Here is a 25,260-nt window from a genome sequence, read left to right as displayed (position 1 = left end):
AAAATGTTCTTATGTCAGTCTTCAGGACAGTGAAGAAAAAAATTGCACTCAGCTGGGCTCTATGGTGCATGCTTGTAATCCCAGTGACTCTGGTGGCCAAGGCAGGAGGATTGCAAGTTTCAAGTCCTAAGCAATTTAGTGAAACCCTATCTCAAAATAAAAAATAAAAGAAAGGCTGAGGATGTGGTTCAATTGTCCAGTGTCCCTGAGTTCAATCCCCAGTAGCAAAAATAAACAAACAACAAACAAACAACAACAAAACTTCACACTCGTTATAGGTCCACTCATTATAGGATGGTTTCAGTTTATCTATTACTTATTCATTCTACATTTTTTTTTTTAGTACCAGGAATTGAACTCAGGGGCCTTAACCACTGAGCCACATCCTCACATCTTTTTAATATTTTATTTAGAGACAGAGTTTTGCTGAGTTGCTTAGGACCTCACTAAGTTGCTGAGCCTGGCTTTGAACTCAAGATCCTCGCGCCTCAGCCTCCCCAGTCACTGGGATTACAGCATGCACCACCACACCCAACTCACTCTACAAATATTTACTGAAGATCTGCCATAGTTCAGGTAGATAGATAAATGATAGGTATATGATAGATAGATGGTAGGCATGTGGATAATAGATAGACAAATGATAGATACAGATAGATGGTAGATATATGATAGGTATACATATTTTTATAGAAGGATATATGATAGATACATTTAGATGATAGAGATAGAAAGAAAAATAGGTATAGATGTCATATAGATAATGTAACATGTCATATATACAGGCATCTGTACATATGTCAAATGTTATGAAGAATTACATAAAGCATGTGAAGGGGCTTAGAAACAGGGGCTGTTGACCAGTGGGCAAGGAGGGAGCTCTCTGAGAGTTTATATTTTAATGTAGATGGACAATAAACAAAAAAGCAAAATATACACCAAGCAAATTTCAGCCTGAAAAAGTAAAAATCATTTGATACTGTGATTAAAATAGGTTGGGCACTTACTTTAGATCCAGAAGAAAATCAGCAAGGAAAAAGACAACATAAAGAACCCCTTCCTGCTTCCCTAGAGAAGTGTGTGGCATATGAAAAGTGCTTGATGTATATTGGTTGGAAGAAAAAGTGAATGTGGAGCATCATTTAGCAATCAATAAGAATCAGGCACATGTGCATAGGCTAATATAAAAGGGTGACTTCGAGTAGAGACAAATAAGCTGCAGAAAGATCATTTCATAAAACTAAATGTGACACAGACAGATGCACAGAGAAAGAACTGAAAGAACCCACTCTATGTAGGTAACACCAAGAGGGAAGTTGGAGGGGCTTTCACTTTTGCCCTAATGTACACATACTGTCCTTCTTCCAGAAGCACTTCTCACCAGAGATCATAGGGCTCCCTCACTCATTCTGGGATGGCCCTAATGTGTGTGTGTGTGTGTGTGTGTGTGTGTGTGTGTGTGTGTATTTTATATATATATATATATATATATTTTTTTTTTTAAGAGTATATGCCTACTTTGAAATAAAATAGACTTTTAAAGAAGCACATGATGATTATATGTATCAGGAGAGATGACCCAGAAATAGAGCAGGAATGTTGTTGAATCATTTGATTCAATCATGAAACCTACACAAGAAAAAGTTACTTTATAAGTGATTATTGCTCAGATGTCCAGGCAAAGCCAGCTCATTCACATACTAGCCATTGGCCAGGCTCCCTATGTACCCTGAAGCCTCTCCTATGTCCCAGGAAGGTCAGGGGCAGAGCATGTCACAGTGTCTACTGCCCACGTGTTATCTCAGAAACAAAGGAAGATGGCATAAGAATAGAGAATAAAGAAAGCATTCAAAATTTCAACTTTCAGCATCCTGTTGGTACCACCAAAATAACTTGTCAGGATCTAGTAGCAGTTAAATAATCCAGATCTTCACTGTGAAGGGAAATTAGAGTTGCTGACTTGGTGGCCTCAACCCAGGTGAATACTGTGACTGGTTACAACGGAAACAACTGTCTTTTCTGATTTCTCACCCACTAAAAAACAAACAAACAAACAAACAAAAAAACTCCTTCATGTGGGAATGTTGACAACTGAAGATAGAGTACTAGGTTGTAGTTAAGAGAAAGCAGCTCTGTGTGCTATTGCACAGTGAGGTGACTATACAAAAATGATAATGGTCTGTGTATATTTCACGAAAAGCTAAAAGAAATGATACTGAATGTCTTCCCTACAAAGAAATGATAAATGGTCAAGGAGATCTGCTTGCCCTGATTTGAACATTATACAATGTGCACATGTATCGAAATATCACAGGGTACCTCATAAATATGTACAATCTAGACATGTCAATTTTAGAACAATTAAAAATCCATGGACATCAATAATAATATTTTAAAAACTGGAGACAAAGACATCTGGTATGGGTTTTTGTGCAAGAACTGGAAAACTAACAAGGCAAACCCTCCCCAAATTCTCCTGGGCAGTGTTGGTCTGAGAGCCCCACCAAGGACAGCTGCACACAAGAATCTGGTGGGTGGGATGCCAGCAGGAGTGCGTCCCATGGTGAGGGCTCCTGACCCCAGAGGCTGAGCAGGCGAATCAGGTGACTAGGACTCCTAAAAGACCCTGTAATTTTCAGTTGACTAAATGGGGGGAAAATCAATATCTGAATCACCTTTCAAGTTTTTAATTTAATTAGACAAGGAAAATGAGGCTTCTTTAAAATTCTTACTCGGTATTAACTTCTGTCACAAAGCAGCCCAGAGTAATTGGTAAAAGTGAAAAAGTGATTACCGAGGCTTAAGCTTATTTATCACAGCTGCTGCACTTTCACAAAGTGAGTTTGCTGCTGCTAAAGCCTCCGCCAGAATGGCACGCCCACCCACCCCCCAGCATAGATTCCAGCCTTTTCATAAACCACCCCTAATAAGCCATTGTAAGAGGGTGGGGCGGGGAGTATGTTAACAAACCACCTGTGGGGTTCACAGCTGGAGCTTTGTCCTAGGAGCCTGTCTTTCCCCCTCCAGCTTCTCTGGAACACTAGGATCCTACAGTATGGCTTGGTCATGGAGCCTCTAGCTCATCCCGCTAATCCTGGGCAAGGGATCCTACAGTCTTTGGTGCCACCCGTCACCAGCAGAGCCAGACTGTGGCCTCAGTCATGGGATGCTCAAGTCACAATATTTTTCTGCCTTTGGCAAGTGACTCAGCACACAGAGCTAGACATGGGTGGTGGTGGTGATGTGTGTGTGGGGGTGTTCTGCCTCAGCCCTTCATCTGTGGCCTTCAGGGTCCTTGGTGTGCATTACTCACTTGCCTTTGTCTCCTCTCTTCTTCCAGGGTCTGACTGTGGGGAAGGCAGGTTCCTATCCCTTTTATCTTCCAGGAATGACTGCAGTGCCCTGTAGAAAGGAAGGAAGGAAGGAAGGAAGGAAGGAAGGAAGGAAGGAAGGAAGGAAGGAAGGAAGGAAGGAAGGAAGGAAGGAAGGAAGGAAGGAAAGAAGGGAGGGAGGGAGGGAGGGAGGGAGGAAGGAAGGAAGGAAGGAAGGAAGGAAGGAAGGAAGGAAGGAAAGAAGGAAGGAAGGGAGGGAGGGAGGGAGGAATCTCTCTATATAAATAACCACCCAATGAACCATAGGAGTCTGTTTCTTCAACTAAAACAGAATAAAACTTTCAAGGAAGGAGTAACATGCCAAGCTGTGTGAGGAAAAAACAGACCCAGCCCACAAAAAAATTTTTTTACAATCCAGTAGGTGAGATGGCAATATTTCATTTGGGGGGAAAAGACTTAAAAATTTAATCTGAAGGCTCTGAGAATAACAAATAGCACAAACAGCCACAAACTGACTTCCCAAACATTATTGTTTCATCACATTCATGTTGTCCCTCCCAAACCCAAATAGGCAAATCAAATCAGTATTGTAACAGATCAGGAATTGTTTGTGATCTTAGTAGGCCAGAGATTTGGCTGCATTTTGCTTCGGAAAAACATTCTGTTGGACAGTAAGGAGATATATGGGTTGGAGAAGATGATTATTAAATACTTAGACACTTTTGCCTGATGAAGGGTTTCTGATCCCCTCCTCCCTCCCGTCTTGCCAGTTGTCACTGCTGTCAGGTTGGAGCTACAAGATTGACAGCACTGGGCCAGGTGGACCTGAAGCCAGCCATTCCAAGACCGGCCTGGCCGGGCTTCAGAGCAAGGGGTAGGCTGCATGCAGACCCTGGCTCATGAATAGCAGCCTTCATACTCTGAGGATAAACTTTGCACATCCCCCTTCTTTCAGGGTTGTCTGGCTTCCCACCTTCATATGAGAATCAATCAAACCCACCAAATCGCATATATTCAATATGTGCATTTTTTTTTTTTGGTACAGCAATTACACCACAAAGCAGCTGTTTAAGAAAAAGGAAACATTTCTTTATTTTGGCAGGCAGACTCTGTGCAGAGATTATTCCATGTTGCTGGTTCTCAGAGCGGCTTCCAGGAATAGCAGCAGCAGCAGCCATTGCAGAGTATCCTCACCTGCTAACTCATTTGTTTATTTCTTAAATCAAGTAACATCAGCTTGGCCCCCAAGATGCTCAGGCTGCATTCAGGGGCTGGGAAAGGATTTGTAGATGCAGTAATTCCTTCTAACTTCTTTGGTTGGGGGGGCTTTGATTTCAGCCAAATGAATGTGGCAAGGTGTTTTCTCTCTGCCATCAATGCTTGGGACCTTGCTCCAATGCTTTGATCTTAGGGACACACCGTTGGCAGCCTGCCTCCTGAGCAATGCCAAGGCACATGCTGGCTGAGGCAGCTGGAGCCATTGTCTCCCCCACCCCCAAACAGGTTAGGGCTGTCATTATTAATGTTTGGCACACATGTTATTTATGAGCTACTAAACGAGGCTAAAGAACAATAACAGCAGGATAACAGAACTACAGGCTACCGGTTTTGTCTGTGCCCAAATTAAATTAAGTAGTTGCAAAAGATAATTGGAGACACAGAGGTCTAGACTTGGAGTTAGCTTGTAATGTGGTAGGAAAGATTTGTAGTCTTTGTTAACATAACACATACAGGACTATCCAAGGCTAGCCTATAAAGTCAGGAGACTCGTTTTTACATGTGAGCCCCAAGAATCACCAGAAGTACTTTTATTCACAACTCATAGAGAATCAGGTAGGTGGTTTCTATAATATCCTATAGTGAATGTTAGATTCTTTTTCAGTTTAGTTTTGTCTTTTTGTTTGGTTTTGTTTTGTCATGGGTGAGTCCAAATACCCTAATGAAGTGATTCCAAGTGTGGTCCCAGGACTACTAGCATTTACATCACCTAGACACTGATTAGAAATGCAGATTCTTAGGCTTCACTTTTCTAGGGATGGAACCATCAAAACATATATAAGAGCCGGGGATGTGGCTCAAGCAGTAGCGCGCTTGCCTGGTATGCGTGGGGCGCTGGGTTCCATCCTCAGCACCACATAGAAATAAAATAAAGATGTTGTGTCTACTGAAAAATAAAAAAATACATATCAAAAAATTCTCTCTCTCTCTCTATATATATATTTATAAATATAATTTGTGTGTGTGTGTGCAAGTGGTACTGTAAATTGGCTGCTCTACCACTGAGCTACATCTACAGCCCATTTTATTTTTTATTTTGAGGCAGGATCTCACTAAATTAAGGATCCTCAATTGTGATCCTCCTGCCTCAGCCTCCAGAATTGCTGGGATTACAGAAGTGTTTCACCACACAAACTAGCAATATTTTAACAAGCCCTCCATGGGATTCTGATGCTCACTCAATTTCACCAACATACAGTAGAGCACCATAATTCCACACTCCATTTAGAACTTGGAAAGTGGACACACCATTGGCAGCTTGCCTCCTGGGTGATGCCAAGGCACATGCTGGCTGGCACACACTGGCTTACCCTGGCCTTACCCAGCTAAATCTGCTTCCTTTCGCTTGTCAATCAGCTGGGTTCAGCGCTGGCTCCTTCTGATCCCTAGATGGCCAGAGTCAAAAAATGCGTACTGAATGAGCAAGGAAGCCTCTACTGGATCATTTCTAAACTCTCCCAGGATTCTGTTAACACTCTCAGGAGAGAACACAAGGGTGGAGTCTGTTAACATCACATAAGGTATCTATCTTGTGTGCACCCTACACTTGGGTTAGGCAGACTCAGGACTCCTCTGGGGATATTTATTATGTATACTCTGACTTGTGGAATATCCCAACCTACATAACCTGCAAATATTGGCTTCTACTAAGAAGCCATTTTATTACTTCCTGTTAAAACAGAAGGTGATTAAAGTACTTTTTAATTTAAAACAATTATTAAATGGAGCAGGAAGTAATGGTATCAGTTAATCTCAGGGTAGGGCTTTTTTAAAATTTTTTTTTTTTTAAATTTTAAGACCCTAATAGCTTCCTAAACATCAAGCATTTCTATGAAGCTAACCAGAGTTACTTAATTATAGGCTCTGTGACTAAGAATTTCTATGGAATTCTCAAAGGAATCATCAGGATCCTTGTATAATGCAGGGTTTAGATGTTCCACGCCAGAGCCTATATACTAACCCTTTTATCTTAATGCACAAAGGTGTCCAGAAGAGGATGCAATGAGGAGTTAAACACCCTGGGGAGCCAGCCTGGCTCAGGGATGAGGCAACCGACCAAAGGCGTGAATTCGGGTGCTGGCATCCCCACCCTGCTTGGCTGCAGGCCTCTGCAAGCCTTGTGCCAGGCGTACAGTGGCCTCCTGGTGGCTTTCTCATGCAGGGGAGCCCCCTCATAGCAGTAACATCATGGCTTATCACCAAGACACTCAGTGTGGCTGTTGCTTCCCCTCAGAGCACTGAGGATCTGTCTTCAAAGCCCACTCGGCAGAGGGAGCCAGCTACATGTTGGAACTTGAGAGCCTGCGAGAAATTAGGGCCGAGAGGAACACAGTGAATGGGTGGCAGTGATGAGCACCCAAGCCTGGTCCAGTGTCATCACCAGCAGGGGCACATGCACAAGCCCTGCAGCCCTCTCCTCGCCACTAACCTGCAGCACCAGATTCTTCAAAGCCCCTGTGAGCTTACAAACTCTCTGCTTCCTGTAATCTTTGCATTTAAGACAGGAGCCACATGGTTAAGTGAGGAAATGAAAACTAGGGAAGTGCTATGGTTCCCATCTGAAATGTTCCTCAAAGGTCCACAGGTGAAACACTTGGTCCCCAGCATGGTGCTATTGGGAGGTGGTGGAGCCTGTAGGGCCTCCTGAGAGGTTTTATGGTCACTGGGGACATGCTCCTAAAGAGGATCTTGGGACCCTGTCTCTTTCTCTTTTTGTCCTTTTGCTTCCTGGCCATGAGGTGAACAGTTCTGTTCCACCACATGCTCCTGCCATCATCTGCCAACACACACCTAGGACAATAGGACTAACCAATCCTGGACCGAAACCCCTAAAGCTGTGAGCCAAAATAAACCTTTCCTCTTTATAAGCTGATTGTCTTGGGAAAAACTGATGAAAACAGAGAGAAAGTCAAGAAAAGCAAACAGGTTCTGAATCTCACCCAACCTGAATTAGGGCCAGGCAGGGACACAGAGGTCCAGGTGGCAGGAGACAGTGTGCCACACTCATGTCACCACTCAGCACAGCACATGCAGCACTCTGCTGAAGGCCCGGGGAACTCTCACAGTGTTCCCTAACGTACAGCCCCTGACACCATTGGTGTTATAGGTGTCTTGGACACTGTGGTAGTGCCATAGATCCTCTTCCTGGGAAAAGCCACCTGTGCACATCCTCAGAAGGTTTCACAGTCCTGAATCCAGAACTCAGAGGAAGATGGTACACACAAAGAACAAGGCAATGGAGATGTGTGTCATAAAGCAAGTCTGTGGGAACACTAGGAAGCGTGAATCATGCCAGCTCAGAAGCTTGGGGAAGCCTTCCTGCTGAGAAGGCGAGAAGGGATGGGGTGGAGGGAGGGAGTCAGAAGAATCACCGTCTGCCTCTTCATCTTTGGAAATAATTGGAAGTAACTCACAGGGTGGTAATGAGAACCCGGCTTTACACAGTAGGTACTGGGACCTATCAAACTTCAGTTTCTGTGGTACTTTCCTAGTATCAGTGCTGTGGGCTACACACTCCCCATTTCACCAAACACCTGCCAGTCAGTGACTACATGTGGCACTATTCTAGTTGTTGGGATGCAAAGTGCAAGGCCAGATCCCTCACTTTCAGAGGCTTACAGCATAGCAGGTGGAGACGGAAAACAAACCTTAATTTCCCCTTTAGAAAGAACTCCAAGCAGGACTTTCCAAATACGCAGTTGGGGTCAAGAAATGGGAAGTCAGAGGGCCAGGGCACCCTCCCAACTAGAATAGGAACACCTTGAAGAAGTTGGCCCAAGAGGGAGACTTAACTGCTATTTTGGGTGGTACGGACTCAGGGTCCAGCAGGACAAAGACCACTTCCTCTGCTCTCCCCAGCCCTAGAAATAGCAGGCAACTTTAGAATCTGATCCCAGCCATCTACACCACTTCCTCTCCTCAGTTTCCATCCTATTTAGACTTACTGAGCTCAAGTCACTCCCAGTCCACAGGCCCACAGCCTGGAATCCCTCCACCCTGTATGCATCACACTCTGGAAGCTGTGGGCCAGCCTCACCTCTGTGGACAGGGACAGAGCTGTTGTTTCAACATTTTTGTTTTATTGGAATCACATCCCTGTTCCCCTAAGGCTTTATCTTAATGTTAAAACACACACACACACACACACACACACACACACACACACACACACACGACCCCTCAGGGTGGGTGATAACAGTAATTTGTCATTTACATGTTACAGGACAGATAATCATGTCTTGAGGACAGGTTTAATACACAGGTTTTTTGAACAGGCTGCAGCAAAGAAGTTGCTGCTTTCTAGACTGTGGTGGGTACAGGGCATTGCACACAACTCCGTAGTACCCATTCTTTTCAGGACCTCAAGGCAAGGGTGTTATGGCTACCATTCTGCCTGTCTTTGTTGTGGCTCCAGGTACACCTAGGAGTCTGTCATCAGATTTGGCTGTGGCTACTCCATTCCTTCCAGGGCTGGTTCTCCCTTATGAGTCAGGCAGCAGGTGATGTCCATCTCTCCTCCACTGGTTCTACCTCAGCAGGTGGAGGTCCTAAGTCACAATGGCTTACGTACAAGAAACAGCTGCTAGGGATGGGAGTGGAGGCCAGGGAGGCGGTGGAGACTTTTAAAATCTACCCTGAATTGGGTCTGACAGGGAGTGACCTTGTCATGGACATGTGCAATATGATTTTAATCACAGGACCTCGAAATTTTCTGTGGGTAGTATATTTGAGCCAAGAGTACTTTCTGGGACAGTGCATCATTACCTTAATCTCAAGGGCTGGTGCATTAGGGTAAACTCTCATGATTCAATATTTTCTCCAAGTCAGAAACATCACTCAGCCTACCACTGACATGGCAGTTTTACTTTATATTTGCCAGATAATCACACAAAAGTCTAGAAACTAATAGTGTATCTATCAGCTTCTTACATAAATTTCGGAATTCTCCAGGTGAGTAAGCAGCAACTTTAAAGAGTATCAACAATCAACTAGTTGCTGATACTAGGAATGTTTATTTCGATTCAACTTAATCTCTAATGCAAAATATCCTAGTTCTTCTCCTTTCCAGATCCTTTTAACTCTCAGTGGAAGTATGTATTATAAATGTGAGCGAGCATAAGTTGGTGAAAGGCTGGTCGTATTTCCTTCTCTGTAATGAAAGCTAACAGAAAAAGCTTAGTGTACACACCACTGGCATCTTGGTGCAAGTTCATTCAGTTATCCAACCCATCTTGTAAATTCACAGAGGGTACAAAAACACAAAGCCACAAGAAGTAATTGGTCCAGCCATGCTCACAAGGCTGGCAAAGGGCACATATAGTTAAGGGGGTCCCCAGAAGACAGGCTGTTTCCTTTCAATGAAGATTATTCAAAAAAGGCAAATGGAGGCCAAGACTGAGCTCTCAGAACTCATTTAGTAGGAAGTTATGAGCATTTTATGGATGTGTGGGCTTTAAATCTAGGAAGTACACCTATGAAATCCTGACTCACCAACTCCTGCCAAAATCTGTGTTGTTCTATTTTTGCTCTATTAACAGTGGGTTGATTTGTGTTCCATGGCAGACAAGTGACTTGGGCAATTGTCATGCTAAGCCATGCTAAGCCATGGAAAGCTGAAGATCTAGCAAAAGTTTAAGGAGGCCTGGCTTCTTCAGCCTACACAACCAGTGAAAGAAAAAAGGACAAACTATGCCAGTGTTTTCCTACAACATAAAAAAAAAAAAAATTATACTGGACTGGGACTGTAGCTCAGTGGTGGAGCACTTGCCTAGCATGTGCTAGGTTCTGAGTTCTATCCCCAGCACCCCTCCTCCACTACACACAAATACACACAGCATTCATGTCTGCAGGATATGGACAACTGTAGAAAAAGCACCTGAAGTGGTAATGGGGCAGGACTACCCCTCAGTCCCCATCTAGCTGCCCTGAGAACTGAGGAGAGCTCTGATCAGAGCTGGAACTCATGCAGATACCTCAGCTAGCCAGGGATCCATGTGGGACAGCTCTGAACTGGGCATTCATAGAGTGGACTCCTCCTCTTTCCACGTGCTGTGGGAGCTCAACTAGGGACTCCTGACTAGACCATTCCCTGCAGCCAGAGTTTCAGTGGGCCATCCCCAAACTCACCATCACGGTACCAATGGCCACATGTAACTAAAGCTGTGGAAAATGGATTCTTTTGGCAACAGGGTTGGAGAAGCAAGCAAATAAAACCCAGGGTCTGTTCTCAAGGAGTTCTGAGCCCAGGGGACTCAGGGAAAATGGTTTCTTAGGAACAACAGTAACTAGGAAGAAATACAATTTGTTCCCTTCAAGTGCTACCCAAGGTGGGAAATGGCTGTAGCCCAGACTAATTTAGTGGGCATTCTTCCAAAATAGTGAGACATATTTCTATCCAGGTAAGGCAAAAAAAAATTCCTGAACTCTAAAATTGGGAAACTAAAGCAATTTAATGGGCTAAGTTTTTACCTTGTGTACAAGCATGCACTTCGCTTAAGGGCTAAGTAACCGGAATTAAGAGAGGGGAAATCTAGAAGCCTCTAGAGAAATCTAAAACATTCACGTACAGTAAGCCCATGCCCTCTGAGTGCTCTTTTTTTCTGGTAAAGAAAAAGAAAACTAAGCAGTGACCTGACCCAAAACTATCAGAGGAAGAAAAGCAACATTAGCTCAAAATTGAGCAGCAAGAACAATATGACTCCATTTGCCAGATAAAATAGGAAATTGTGCAGCTGGATTACCTCTGTGTCTGTCACAAAGGGTCAGTCTACTGGTCACGTAACCCAGTTTCTCAACTGATTCCTGCTGTCTAAATTCAGCTATCTCTTTTCTGATTAATAAAACTGTTTCACAGAAAACTGAATCACTTTACTTCTTCTTAATGTGACATAAAATTACTCATATTAATTTTAAACAATTTCCTAATAGAAAGGAAACACAGATTTGACTTTTTAAAAAATACTTTCTTAGTTGTAGATGAACACAATACCTTTATTTTATTTATTTATTTTTTATGTGGTGCCAGGTATTGAACCCAGTGCTTCACGCAGAACCACTGAGCCACAAACCCGCCCCTCCTGAGTGAGATTTTTAACATGCTGGGAACAAATCAAGATTTAATTTAAAATATATTTATAATAATTACAAATGATTACTGACTTTTTAAAATAAAGGTCACATTTGCAAGGGAAAAGTAATTTGCCTTCATCAGATCCTTTGCTTCTAATGGTTTATGGGTCTTCAGAATTAAAAAATCATTTTGCTTGATGATGCACAACTGGAAGGCAACACAAGATACTCTGGGCATAGGTGAATGAATGGAATTGAAAGAGCACCTCTCAGCACTTAGTCAAAGGGCTGAGCACTTTCTCAGGGCACTTTAACAGGGCTAGCTAGGGGTCAAGGTTTTAGTCCCCTGCCAATACAGAACATTCACAAATTGCCTCAGTCTTTTCCAGTGTGATTTGTACAGTGAACTGTTGCTTAAGAATCACAGAGATCTTCAGAAGATAACAAACTTAGGGAATGTGCCATGGTCTTCAAGAAATATAATACAAAACTGAATGCTATTTACCAGTGGCATACAGAAAGTTGTGAGATCAAGTAGCATCATTGAATGGGACCCTTTATTTTGATTATCTAAGATTTAAGAGACCTCATGTAGTGAAAGAAGAGCCAATAATAGAAGACAATCATCTTTGTATGTTGGGAGTCCATATCAACTCCAGCCTAAATTTCAGTCTTTGGCAGTTAAGCTGGTAAAAAAATCTAACATCAAAATTTGTAAAGCATCACTCACTCCACTTAATGGAACAGTTACACTAAGTTACATAAATATAGGCAGATGATACAGACCCATCTTCTTTCTTCTTGGCTACCCAATTACACAGGATGTGGAAAATATTCCTAATATCAAGCAGATACTCTGTTTTATCAATAGCAAGGAAACCATTTTTATAAACTGTCTTTCAGCTGAGAAAACAATGCACTCCTTACATCATACTGGAAAAGGAATGACCTCAAGATTTCCAAGCAACACAGCTATTTTTCAAATCCTAACTCCCCTGCTGATCATTAGAAATAATTTCAAATGTCCCATTCTTGGCCTTCATGGGTGCATGAAGTATGCATCAAGGTTATAATTCCAAAACAGCCCCTTTCTGCACAGGGTGCTAAGCAGTCTGTCCTCCCTTTCTCTTCGCACACCATCATTTATATGAATTTCAGGTCTCTCCTGAATCAAGCTGTGCTTATGTCATAGGGAGGAAGTGAGAAATCCACGTTATTTTGCTTCAAGCTCCTGCCGGCTAATAAACTACCTCAGATGCACTGTGACTACATTTATTGTACTGTGTTTAGAAAGCTGTGGTCTGAACACTGTCTTTGGTCAAGGTGTACGTGCATGAGGCTGGTGATGAATATGACCCAAGAAGGCTTAGCACTGTATCCAACACACCCACGACTTTGTTGGTTGGTATTTGCAGAATGCATTTTTAAAACATAAATTTTGTAGAAGGGTAGAAATTGGTTTATCCAATGATGTAAAGTGGTATTGTTTTCTATATCCCATCCTTACTTAGTCCCAGCAATCTAAAATGTTGATGAATGATAGATGAATTTTTGTTTTTCAATAAGTAGCTAGAAATATTAAAAAGCTAAGGCAGACCAGAAATAAAACACAATTCCAATATCTTTTTTAAACCATATTTAAGTTTTTTTTTAATTCAAATTGACCCAAAGCAAAACTTACATTACAAAGGAAGAACAAAATACATTATGATATAACACACTGGGAGTTAACATGAAAGCTAAATTTGCAGGCAAACAGCCTCATCCCAATCACATCCTGGGCTAATGAGCAATTTTGCAGGGAAGTTAGAATCTCAGTTTCGCATGGTCCACTCTGGTAATTAAGCTACACATTCTCGTCTCTCAGGGTGTGCATCTGACAAGTCATGCTAGACTCCCTCCTGCTCCAGATGTGTACTCTTGCCACTGCCAGAACACTGAATTCTCTAGTGGAAATGTTGTTCCAAGCATGACTGATAATGAATTAAAAAACAAAACAGTCAAGTCCTCCAAACTAACAAGCATGGATTATTCTGTAGTAAATAGTTTAGAAATGTGGGAATTAAATAATCTAAAAACACTCTTACTCTTCTGCACATTTATAAACACAAATATTTACAAAAAAAAAAAGCAAACGTCTTTTCAAAAAATGAGGTTTGCGGTTCATTAATGATCATAAATCTTTTATGAGCTGGTTTCTTTGGTGTATCTGCCAAATATATTCTTATAAAGATTGAGTGGTTAAGTTTCAATAATAAATTTCAAAAGAAACAAAGAATCAACGACAAATTTGATAATATGCTGAACATTTTAATCAGGATTCTGAAAAACTAATCAGTTGATTTTCTGAAAATACCTGTTTTCTCTACTCAATATGTGACCACAAAATGCTTCTCTGGCAAGCAAATTCGAATGCAGATCTGTATGTTCACTGCTATATTCTACTATTACCAACTGCAAGACATTTTAGTTATTGTTAAATATGATATGTGATTGGGACTTTATTGAAAACAAACATAAAATATTCTTTTGAAGCTTTCAGATAAATCAAACCTCAAACAATAAATAATGCAATTATACACTTCTTCATTAAATAGAATTTTCAATTCCAGGAAGAGTTCCCATAATTTTTTTCTGAAATCACAGCAGCAAGACAGAACAAAGAATTCACCTAATCTGATCTTTTTCCTTGGAATTTCCTGGCTCAAACTCAGTGGCTAACTTAGTTTGGAAATCTTTGAGTCGCTGGGGAGAGAATATCCTTTTAAACTAACTGAATAAATTAATACACATATGTGGATATAAGCACTGGGTAAATGAAATATTAACATCACCACTCAGAGTGCAGGACTCTAGGCACCCTCCTGCCTCCTCATCTCCCTGGGCTTGGGGTTTTAAGAGAAGCAACACCCAATTCATTTCTGGCCACATGTGTCCCTAATGCTGCTTCTACATATCAGATCTGATCTGGGGTGGTTTAAAGAATGAGAATACATCTCAGCAACTGTCTTCACAAGGGACTTAACTCTGACTTTCTGGGGATAATGTTTTGGAGAATATTTGTAAGAGGCAAACATCTGACTACCCACTTCTATCCATCAGGCTCTGCCAGCTACAGTTGGGGATGGTTAACAGAACTGGTCTCTTGCTGACTAGGTGCCTGTAAGAGTCTACAGTCCGCATAAGTTCTTCCCCTAATAATCCTTTTCCCAAAGCTGCACTTTCTTCAGAAACCTGCACATGGCTTAGGCATATCAGATTCTCTAATACCAGGGCTACTCGCTAGCCAAGAGAGCAAACTTTGTGCCTGAGAAACTAGCACTGCTAGCTCTGAAAAAGGCAAAGCCAGCGTCATCTCCTGGCTCGGCTTAGTTATACTTCTAGGTAAAAGAGTTTTTATGACTTATAAGTAGAAATTCAGACAAGAAAAGAGAAGCCCTTCATCTTGTAAACTTCTGATAACCAATTTATTAATAGCATATAAATATTGTGGCATTTCCCAAATCACTCAAAATGATACTGGGACATTTGAGGTGCTTCTGAAACTAACATGATAATGAATGAATGAAGCACACAACACGTCGGCCAGGACATTATAGATACCTAGTGCATCTGGGCTATTTTCCATTGTCAGACACTTTATCATATCTGTGTTTACACTGCACACAAAAGACCAATCAACCCAGAAGAGAAAATAACAGTCCTGAAGAGCTTCACTGTACAGAACCTTAAAATAGACCGGAAATGTTTAATTAGCATATTAGGAATTAGCCAGACTTGCAAATATGCACCCGTTAGAGATTTTACCTTTAAAAAATATATCTATATCTATATCGATGTAGACATATATTTAAAACTGGGAAGAAAAAAACCCACTATGAAACGACCCCAAATTATTTAACCATTAAAGGCAAATGGTTTAACAATAGTTTGGGCTATTTTTAGGAAATACTCTACCACCAGGATATGAAATTTGCTGCTTAAAGTGAAGTAAAAGATAAAGCTTAAAATAGAAATTGTAACTGACACACTATGGGTCTGCTATGAAAATTAAAGTGGCGGTTCCTGTTCTCCCGGGCATGTCAAAGCCGGCCGTGGAATGATGAACAGCAAGTAAAATAATGGATAGAATATACCAGAAAGAGTATTGCACTGGAGGCACTGTTTTAAAAACAGAATACACTGGCTTTATAAAGTTATTTTCTATCTCATTAATTTTTTTTTAAAGCACAATTCAACTAGAGAGAGAGAGGTTGAGACACAGTGTCTCATGGTAGTGTCCTATCGTTGTTAAAAAATAAGTTAAAAACGAGCACACCAAAAGGAAAGCCGAGGTACTGGATTTTTGTCATTTGAAAGCTACATTAATTGGAAAAAAAGAGAACAGTTTGAAACAGCCAATTTATACTCATTAAAAATGAATGAGGTGACAGCATTATTTAAAAAAAAAAATTTAGGGCATTTTCCAGTATAACCCAGGACCACCCCTGGGTGAAACTGTGCCTCAAACTTCGACAAGTGTGCTGCTGGTTTCTGGTACCATGCTTGCCAATGAAACTAGAAATTTGGAAAGGGTAAACTCTCCACTTCAAACCTGCTTGTGTCATTTAGGAAAGACAATTTTTCTAAATGCAATGTTGTATAGAAAGCTTGGACCTCTTAAACTTGGACCAAGAAACCAAATTAAGACTTTCAAGCATGTGGTGTATGTTTTTATATATATATATATATATATATATATATATATATGTATATATATAAAAATCCCTCCCCTACAATGAAAACCAACCAAATAAACAAAAAACCTAAAAGTGTATACCTGCTTTCTGACTTCACAGCAAATCAGAAATTGCATAGGATATACTTTGTGCAAGGCAAAAAGCCTTTTAAGTATCTGGAATATAACTCCTAATCTTGCTCACAGTTCTGATATATCAGATATCATCAAATTTGTGTTTTAAGTAGTCTTTCATGACCTTGGCAATTGGTAGTTCATCAAGTAGCTTTAGGTTTTGAAGGCCTATACATTGTCGAATTTTAATTCGGCACAGGTCCTGCAAGTTTCGGGGCTGTCCTAAAAAGACAGAAAAAAGAAAATGTTACTTTGTTATCAAGCACAATATTTAAGATGGGCTTTGAGATTTTGAAAAGAACTGTTTATTTCACTGGGAGTGCTCTCTATGGATTTTAAACACCATGGATCAGAAAGGCACTGACTAAATGACATGTCCGTGTGAAGTCTCAGATAGTTCTTGTCACAATCCTCTACAATATGGTAGAAATTTCCATTTCCATTTTACAAATAGGGATACTCTGTATCAGAGATTTAAGTAAATTGTTCAATGTCAGACAACCTTAGATTGAGACTAAAAACCAGTTCTGAGTCTAAGCCTGGTCTTTCTCTCACAAATCAAGAGAACTCTGGTTCTTATCCTGATGAGGCCTCTAATCTGTAGACAAGCCTCTGAAAGCAAACTGTTTCTCTGGGCCAGAGACATTATCTGAAGAATATGCACCCAATGAGATACTCTCTTCCTCAAGCCGTTTCAACTCTGGGTCTAGGATGCTGGAGCCTTGATGCCTCTCAATCTCTGTGGAACTTTCTAAAGGACATCTGCCCACTTGTTCACTGTCATTCTAGACAGAGCAGAACCCTGGTTGTGAGGATGAGGGCTGAGAGGTGCAGCAGGCAGGGAGTGTGAACAGGCCCCTCCAGCTAGTCTGAATCTGTTGCTTCACACCTAATACCCTAACCACCTGCCAATAACCCCTGCTTATCACCCCAAATGAAAAAAAGTAAAATCCAATTTATTCCACTTTTGAACACATTCCCAAACCATATAGATGGCCACAAACACAAGCGAAAAAATTTGTTTAACAGTGCTTCAACATATTTGGAGTCACATACATTCTGCTTTCCTATTAAATAGTAACGATAATAAAAGCTAAAATATTAACTGCTTACTCTGTGCCATGTATTGTTATAAGTTCTTGACACGTATTAACTCCTTTAATCCTTTTATGAGGGAAGTACTTTGATCATCATCCCCATTTTACTGACAGTCTCAGAGAGATTAAGTAACATGGGTATGTATGGCCAGGTAGATGCTGTATTTCAGTGGTTCTTGAACTTTTTGTCTCAAAACACCTTTACACTTTTAAAAATGATTGAGGACCCAAAAGAACTTTGATGTGGGTTATTTCTATGGATAATTACCATATGAGAAGTTAAAACAAATTTTAGAGATTATTTATTAATTCATTTAAAAGTAATGGCTCAAAAACTAAAAAGAAATCGTGAGAGGAATGGCATTCTTTCACATTTCTGGAATGTTTTTTTATTATCTGGCTTAAAAGTGGACAGCTGAATTTTCACATATGCGTCTGTTAATTGTACCATCTAGTCTGTGGAAAACTTCACTTATACTCAGGAGAGAAGAAATATGAAAGGCTAATAATGTCTTAATATTATTATGAAAATCATTTTGACCTCATAGATACCCTGAAAGGGACCAGGGACTGTAAGACTCCTCAGGCCACTTGTGCAGAAACACTGCTATTTTTAATAACCCCTTACTTGAATTATACTTGTTTATAGTGATCACCATTACTCAAATAATTCTTCACGAGTGAAAAAGGCTCCCAGTCCTCAGACTCAGACAACTATTCTAGAAGGCTTGGGTGAATGCTGCTTTCCAAGAGCATAGTGAATATGTGCATTCTTGGCAGAGTCACAGCAGAAGCAATTGCTGCCTTGGAAATGCCTCAACTTGGGGTATGTGTAACCACAGATGTCTGTAGAAGGATTCATGCAGGATGTGACCTATACACTCAAGGGGTCTCTGGACAAGATTGAATCTTCTCCATCTTCCAGATCTTTGCCAAAACAGCATTTCATCGGGAGACTAGATCATGCTCCCCTCCTTTATAACAGGCTATAATTTTACCTTTCCATGTTTGAGTCTTACATATTAATGCCCATCTTTCTCACCATATGACATATGTCATGAAGCCAGGACCATGTCCAATACCATTTGCCAGTGTAAACCCAACGCTTGACACAGTACTCAACAAATATTAGCTGGAATAAATGAATACTTAATAGGCTTTCCTTTAAAGTATAAAACAGTCAATATGTGGTGAAACATGCCTATAACAGCAAGTCATTTCCTAACCTGTTTTGAATTATTTTTCATCACCACTCACGGGCTACCTTGGGAAGAGAATGAATTATCACTGTCATTTTTCAACAAATGCTTGTAGTATTTGACCTGAAAATGCAATTCAGAATATGAATTAGATTCTTCTTCTTCTTTTTTTCTTTTTAAGTAAAGAATCCAATTTTCCTGTTGGGTGTGGTGGCCCATGCCTGTAATCCCAGTGACTCTGGAGGCTGAGGCAGGAGAATCCAAGTTTGAGGTTAGCTTTACAAAGACTCCATCTCAAAATGCAAAATAAAAAGGGTTGGGGAATGTAGCTCAGTGGTAGAACACCCTTGGGTTCAATCCCCAGTACCAAGAGAGGGGGGGGGAGGGAGGAGGAGGGAGGGGGACGGGGGTGGGGGATCACTGATTTTTCTAATAGATGGTTGGTTCTTTTCAAGTATCATTTAAGCTGACATACATAAGTATACATTCATATAGAAAACATATCATCAACAAAGTGGAAAAAACAAAATTCCTGGAATTTTGCTTAGCTTTATCCCTTAGGAAGGACTGGGACAAAAGGTTATGTAATGGGGGCTCTTCTTAAGTTGTGTTTGTGATAGACTGTCCTCCCCAAAGATGACTACAATTTCTACTCTCCCTCATATTTTGTGTAATGTGGCTGGATACTCTCATCACTGACTGGGAAAGACTCAGGCATAGATAACAGAGAATGGTAGTATTTTTATCATCATTACACTCGACAATACTACTACTACCTTTAGTATTTAGTGATTTCTCCTGCCATTTTGTGGTTTAAAACAATTATTATCCCTTCTCTGTTCCATGCAGTGTTTTCTGGAGAGACTTGACCAGGGCCTCCCCGCTTGCAAAATGGCTCACTCAGATGGCTGGTGCGTTGGTGCTAGAGGTCGGCTAGGAGCTCAGTCAGACTGTCCAGATCTAAATATATCAGAATGCTGTTAATGGACATTTTAGGCCTAAATATATGGGAACACTTTGCTCAATTTGGTGGTGTTTCTTCACCTTCAAGCCGTTATCTGGTATGTTTGGGGAGAATGTGATCTTTATTTTCTCAAGCCTGTGTAACTCCTGTCTTTAATGATAGTGCTATATCAGAGTCAGACTTCCTGGGTCTGACTTCTGGCCCTGCATCTGCATGATCTTGACAAGGTATTTCTGCCTCAGTATCCTCAAAATAACTGCATCTATCTCAAGGGCTTTATAAGCATTAAAAAAGTTAATTTTGAAAAAGTGTTAAGAAGAGTACCAAACACAAGGGGATTATTTGGTCAATGGGTTTTTAAATATTTGTAAAGATAAGGTTTGCTTCTCATTCCCATAAAAAACAGAAAGGCACCCTCTTTAGAAGGGAGAGTCTTCATCTTTTTGATGTTAAAATAGTAAGAAAACTAATTAGTGTAACCATTAAGGAGCAACTAGTTACTGGGAACAATTTATTACTCAGAAATAGTCCTGGGAAAATTGATGGAAATTGTATTCTAGAAATCATTGCATGACTTTTTTTTTCTTTTTTTAACTTTTTTAGTTGTAGATGGACACAATACCTTTATCTTATTTATTTATGTGATGCTGAGGATTGAACCCAGTGCCCCATGCATGCGAGGCAAGCGCTGGTACTACCATTGAGCCACAACCCCAGCCCACTGCATGACTTTTAACTATATAAAAAGATGTGATGAAGTGAGGGATGTATTTATAGATTCTGCACTTATATATAAATACTAACTCATCTTGTCATACCAGCATTGTTGACTTAACAGGGGGCTAAATAATAAAGAGTAATAAGGACTACTCATTGTAATTGTTGTTTTTCCTAAACTATTCCAGGAGTCTTCAGGAATAACATTTTAGGAATAGATTATGATTAAAACAAAAGTACTTAATTCTTGTCAACAGAACACGTAAGAGTATTTACTGAGCACCTACTATATACTAAACAATGCACTGTATCAAAGATTAAAGGGGCAGGGGAAAGACAGAAAAGTAGAGGAAGAGAAACAATGAAGAGAATGAAGGCAAAAACATCAAGACAGATGTGCACATCATTTTCTAGGCTCTTTGAAAATTAGCTCCCACTAAATAACAACTGTTTAGTCCATGGGAATATAAGAGGGGAAAACGTGAGAGAAACCTCTCAAAAAGGGTAAAAATAAGAAACTATAAATGCTTTGGGGGATGCAGAAAAATTCCAAGGTATTCAGACTAACCAACTACAGTGGAATTACATAATAGTTCAAAGGGTTATTAGTCTTTCCATTTGGTAAAGAAGCCCATCATTACTAGTAATTGGGCTGGTATAAAATAGGAAATCAGCTTTTAAAGGGTCCAGTTTAGTATAAATTACAAAACAAGAACCAGCTACCTCCTTTGACAGCACCATTACTATATTTGTGATAGATAAATCTATTTATTTGGATAAAAATATCTGGATTCATACAGGTAGATAGAGAGACAAAACATTTTAAATACCAAAGTGGACAACATTAAAGCAAAACAGATCCCAGGTTTTCCTTTGGGGGCTGGGGAGACTGGAGGAAGAGAGGAGTGTGTAAAGAAATAAAGGGAAAGATTTAGCCTCCTCTGGTTTGCACGATGTGTCACTCCTTTGGGAACCTCTTCATCTTAGGTCAAAATCTGGAATGGTCTCCCAATACGTATCTCTGTGTTTTATCTCTACTTCCCATTTTTAAAAGCCTACTATAAACACATGTTCTCCCTTTGTTCCTGCTTCTGAATTCCCTTCACTATGGGGTAGTACGAAATGTGCTACACAAATTTTACTTTATAGGGCCAAGGCAGTTTCTAGTTCTCTTAAAAAAAATTATGGCATAGTCTCTTAGAGTCCAAATGTATCCACTTATCAGTCTTCTGACATTTGCCTATTGGTTACATTTTTTCCATAGATAAATGAGCTTTGAACTCTAATTTCCTTTGGTACTTCATCACAAAAAAACATACATGGCTTACTAACAAATGACAAGAAATCTTTAGATGCTAACATTAAAAATAGAAAGTAATAAAAGTACTGTGAAAAAGTGCAAAATAAGATTTTCTGTATCTTTAAATTTTAAAATGTGATAAAAATTGACTTATAACTATGTACTACTGATTGCTAATTTCTAATTTTTAGAAACTAGAAATGATTATTGATTTTTAATAATTAAGAATGGAAAACCTATTTAGATTATGATGTAGATGCCTGACAAAATCCATAATTCATTAGAAAAAGAAAATATAAAAAATAACCTTAGTTAAAATGTGTTACACAATGTCTCCAAATAGTTACACTATATAATATTGCTTTAAAATGAATCATCCTACCAAAAAAAAAAAAAAAAAAAATTAAAGCAGCATCGGAAAGGATAGTAAGTAAGGGGAGTAGATGTCAGTGGCATTTTGCATGATCACATACCTACTGCTATACTGATTCAGCTTAGAAAGTCTCAGTCCATTTCCTTTTCTTAAAAATAAAAAAGAGAAGCCATGATTTTTATTGGTCCTGTGTGTGTGTGTGTGTGTGTGTGTGTGTGTGTGTGTGTTTTATTTTTCCTTTTGCAGTGTTAGTGATTGAATGCAAGGCCTTGTGCATGCTAAACAAGCTATTCCACCACTGTGCTATAGCCCTGGCTCTGAAGTTTTGTGTGTGTATGTGTGTGTTTTTCCCTCCTTTTTTTTAAGTTTGAAATCTTGTATTTTACTTTTGCAAACATAGTACTTTTGTTTTTGCACAAACATAGTACTTGACTATTGCTGAAATATAAACAAAAACATATTTCTGGTTACTGTGATATTTATAAAATAGTATTTTTAAACATCTGTGATTGATGTTCCAGAAAGTTACTAGCTTAAGTAGTTGACAGATTGTCTCCTGCGAAACAGTTTACACAACTCAGTTCCCATCCACTTAATCTTTTTCTTTTGGAAATATGAGCCATTCAGTTTCCTAAAACATACAAATAAAAATCCAACCCAATCCTACCTTCTACACACCCCTGAAACATACTGATGGCTGCTTCCAGTCTTTGAGCAGTGTCTTCCAGAACACAGATCACACTGCCTCAGTTCAGACTCCCTTTAAACACAAACCCAAATAGCATACTCTCTGCCCTAAGAATAATTTAGACCAGAGATTGCTATAGAAATAAAAAGGTGCTGTGTGAAAGAAAGTAAGCTGAAAAAGTTAAGCTGCTGAACTAGCAAACAAAGTTAAATGGTTTATTTACTCAGGGGCTTGGCACTTTTTACACATTACCATGCATGGCAAATCTCTGTAACTGGCCTCTGGAATTTAATGTACCAGTCTTTTCAGCTGATGAGAATCATGAACCTGTTTTACATCACAGTATCTATAGGGCCACAATTTTATAAACAAATTTCAGGAATCACCAATCTCAACATAACCTATGTAGTAAATGTGATAGCATAGGGCAAGCAATAATTTTTTAAAATTTCACATTACCCACAAATTTTAACTTAATAGAAATACAATAGAGATTCATCAAATTCCAAAATACTAGGCTAACAGAACACCCTTTAAAAATCTCAATGTAGAAATTACATATCACTGTGTGTTGACTTTTTAGTTTAAGGACCTCTTTGTACCTTTAAAATGGTAGGACCTTAAAGAATTCTTATTTAATTGAGTTGAATTTATCCATATTTACCACATTTAGAAAATAGAAATTTTAGAAACCTTTATTGATTCACTTACAAGTAACAGTAATAAATTCATCAGTTGAAGTAGAAATAAAGTCTTTTGGAAAAATTGAACTGATTTCCAAAACAAAAATGATCCCGAGATAAATGGCATTACTCTCACATTTCTGCAAATCTCTCTCTCTCTTTTTAAAAAATACCCTTTATTTTATTTATTTATTTGTATGTGGTGCTGAGGATCGAACCCAGGGCCTTGCACGTGCTAGGCGAGTGCTCTACCACTGAGCTACACCCCCATCCCCTGCAAATCTCTTTTAATGTGTGACCTCAGAGATCTGCTCCCGCATCTCATCTGTTGTAATATGCTGCCTTGATTGGAGTACCTGGAGAAAACCCTGCCTTACTCAGACATGCAGTTGGAAAAGAAAGGAATATTTTAATATTTTTTTCCAGATAACTGTAGATCTTCTATGATACTCTATCAAAACCACACAAGTGATGGCTTCTTCAAGGTTAGCTGAAATACAGAATTTGAAACCAAATTGGCGAACTTTTTGTACTCTTTTAGATTAAAATCCATTTATCTTGCACTTTGGGTCTTTTCCCATGTATGATTCTCGAACAAAGCCTTTACACATTAGAATCTTACAGTAGCAAATACAAACTTCCTCAATTCTCATTTTCAGAGTTCAAATTTCAACTAGCCATCAAGGCTGTCAGTTGTTTTCCTTAAAGTGACCAATGAATTTTATTCATTTTCAAGAAAATGCCTGCCAATAATCCAAGACTAAATCTATAGTTTGGCTGTTAATCTTTCAGGTAAAAATGGTGCTTCCTGAAAAAAACCCTTCTGGTTCAGCTCAAATGAATTACAGTTACTTTTCCTCAATTTAGTCATCACACTTTGGTACACAGTGAGAACATTTTCCATTTCCATCCCACAGAATATTAAGAAAATATATACACAAAAGGGTAATATTTAATAAAATTAATTTTACTGCTTCATCAAAGGCATTCTTAAGTGGGACTGGAATACTCTTTATTGAAAGCGCCTGCTGGAAAGATGCAATGACTATTGAGTACGTGTTGGGCCACTGCCTATATCATGCTAACAAGCCAGAGTTTACCCTCCACAGCTTGTCTACCAAATGTCATAAAGTGTAAATGTCATCACTGTGAAAAGGGCAAACAATACTTAATGAAATTAGTTTAGACTTGATGGACACATAAGACAGTCTTGAGGACCTGGAGAAGCCCATTTGGTGAAAAAAACAGTTCTACGTGAAACAAAAATTATTTTTAAATTGCAAGTAGTAGGAAGTCATGCCTTTAAAAGTGGTTAGTGGCAGCTGGGTACCATAGTCCATGCCTTTAATGCCAGTGACTCAGGAGGCTGAGGCAGGAGGATTGAAAGTTTGAGGCCAGCCTCAGCAATTTAGCAAGACTTTAAAATAAAAAAGGGCTCAGTGGTAGAATGCACCTGGATTCAATCCTCAATACCAAAACAAATAAACAAACAAAAAAACACGCCCCCAAAAAACTTGTTACCAGTAAAAATTTTAAGTGAGGGATCTTAAGGACTATGGTCTGATTTCACCAATTTTCAAAAAAAGAAACTAAGATTCAGAAGTGGAGGCTGAAGGGTAAAAGATCTGCCCTTATTTATTAGGCAAGTCAGACAGGAGCCCATTAGGAGCTCTTTCCCACCCCATCCTGCTGATTTAACAGCACCTCTG

The 25,260-nt window shown here is 39.6% G+C and overlaps 1 protein-coding gene across 4 annotated transcripts in view; it reads right to left on the bottom strand.

Annotated features, from left to right (window-relative positions):
• Positions 1–13,301: 13,301 nt before the first annotated feature.
• Positions 13,302–25,260, bottom strand: part of Asb7 (ankyrin repeat and SOCS box containing 7) — a 40,261-nt gene continuing 28,302 nt past the window's right edge. For 3 of the 4 annotated variants that reach the window (XM_078051262.1, XM_005320085.5, XM_021722857.3), the window contains one exon: positions 13,302–16,752. In XM_078051262.1, coding sequence (XP_077907388.1) covers positions 16,613–16,752 — 140 coding nt within the window. In that variant the 3' untranslated portion in view covers positions 13,302–16,612. The remainder of the gene's footprint in view (positions 16,753–25,260) is intronic. The other variant, XM_078051263.1, reaches the window with a different exon arrangement.

This window comes from Ictidomys tridecemlineatus, chromosome 5, assembly GCF_052094955.1.
Source record: "Ictidomys tridecemlineatus isolate mIctTri1 chromosome 5, mIctTri1.hap1, whole genome shotgun sequence".
Lineage (NCBI taxonomy): Eukaryota > Metazoa > Chordata > Mammalia > Rodentia > Sciuridae > Ictidomys > Ictidomys tridecemlineatus.
Note: the sequence above shows the minus strand (reverse complement) of the source record. Positions and strands in the feature narration are given on the sequence as shown.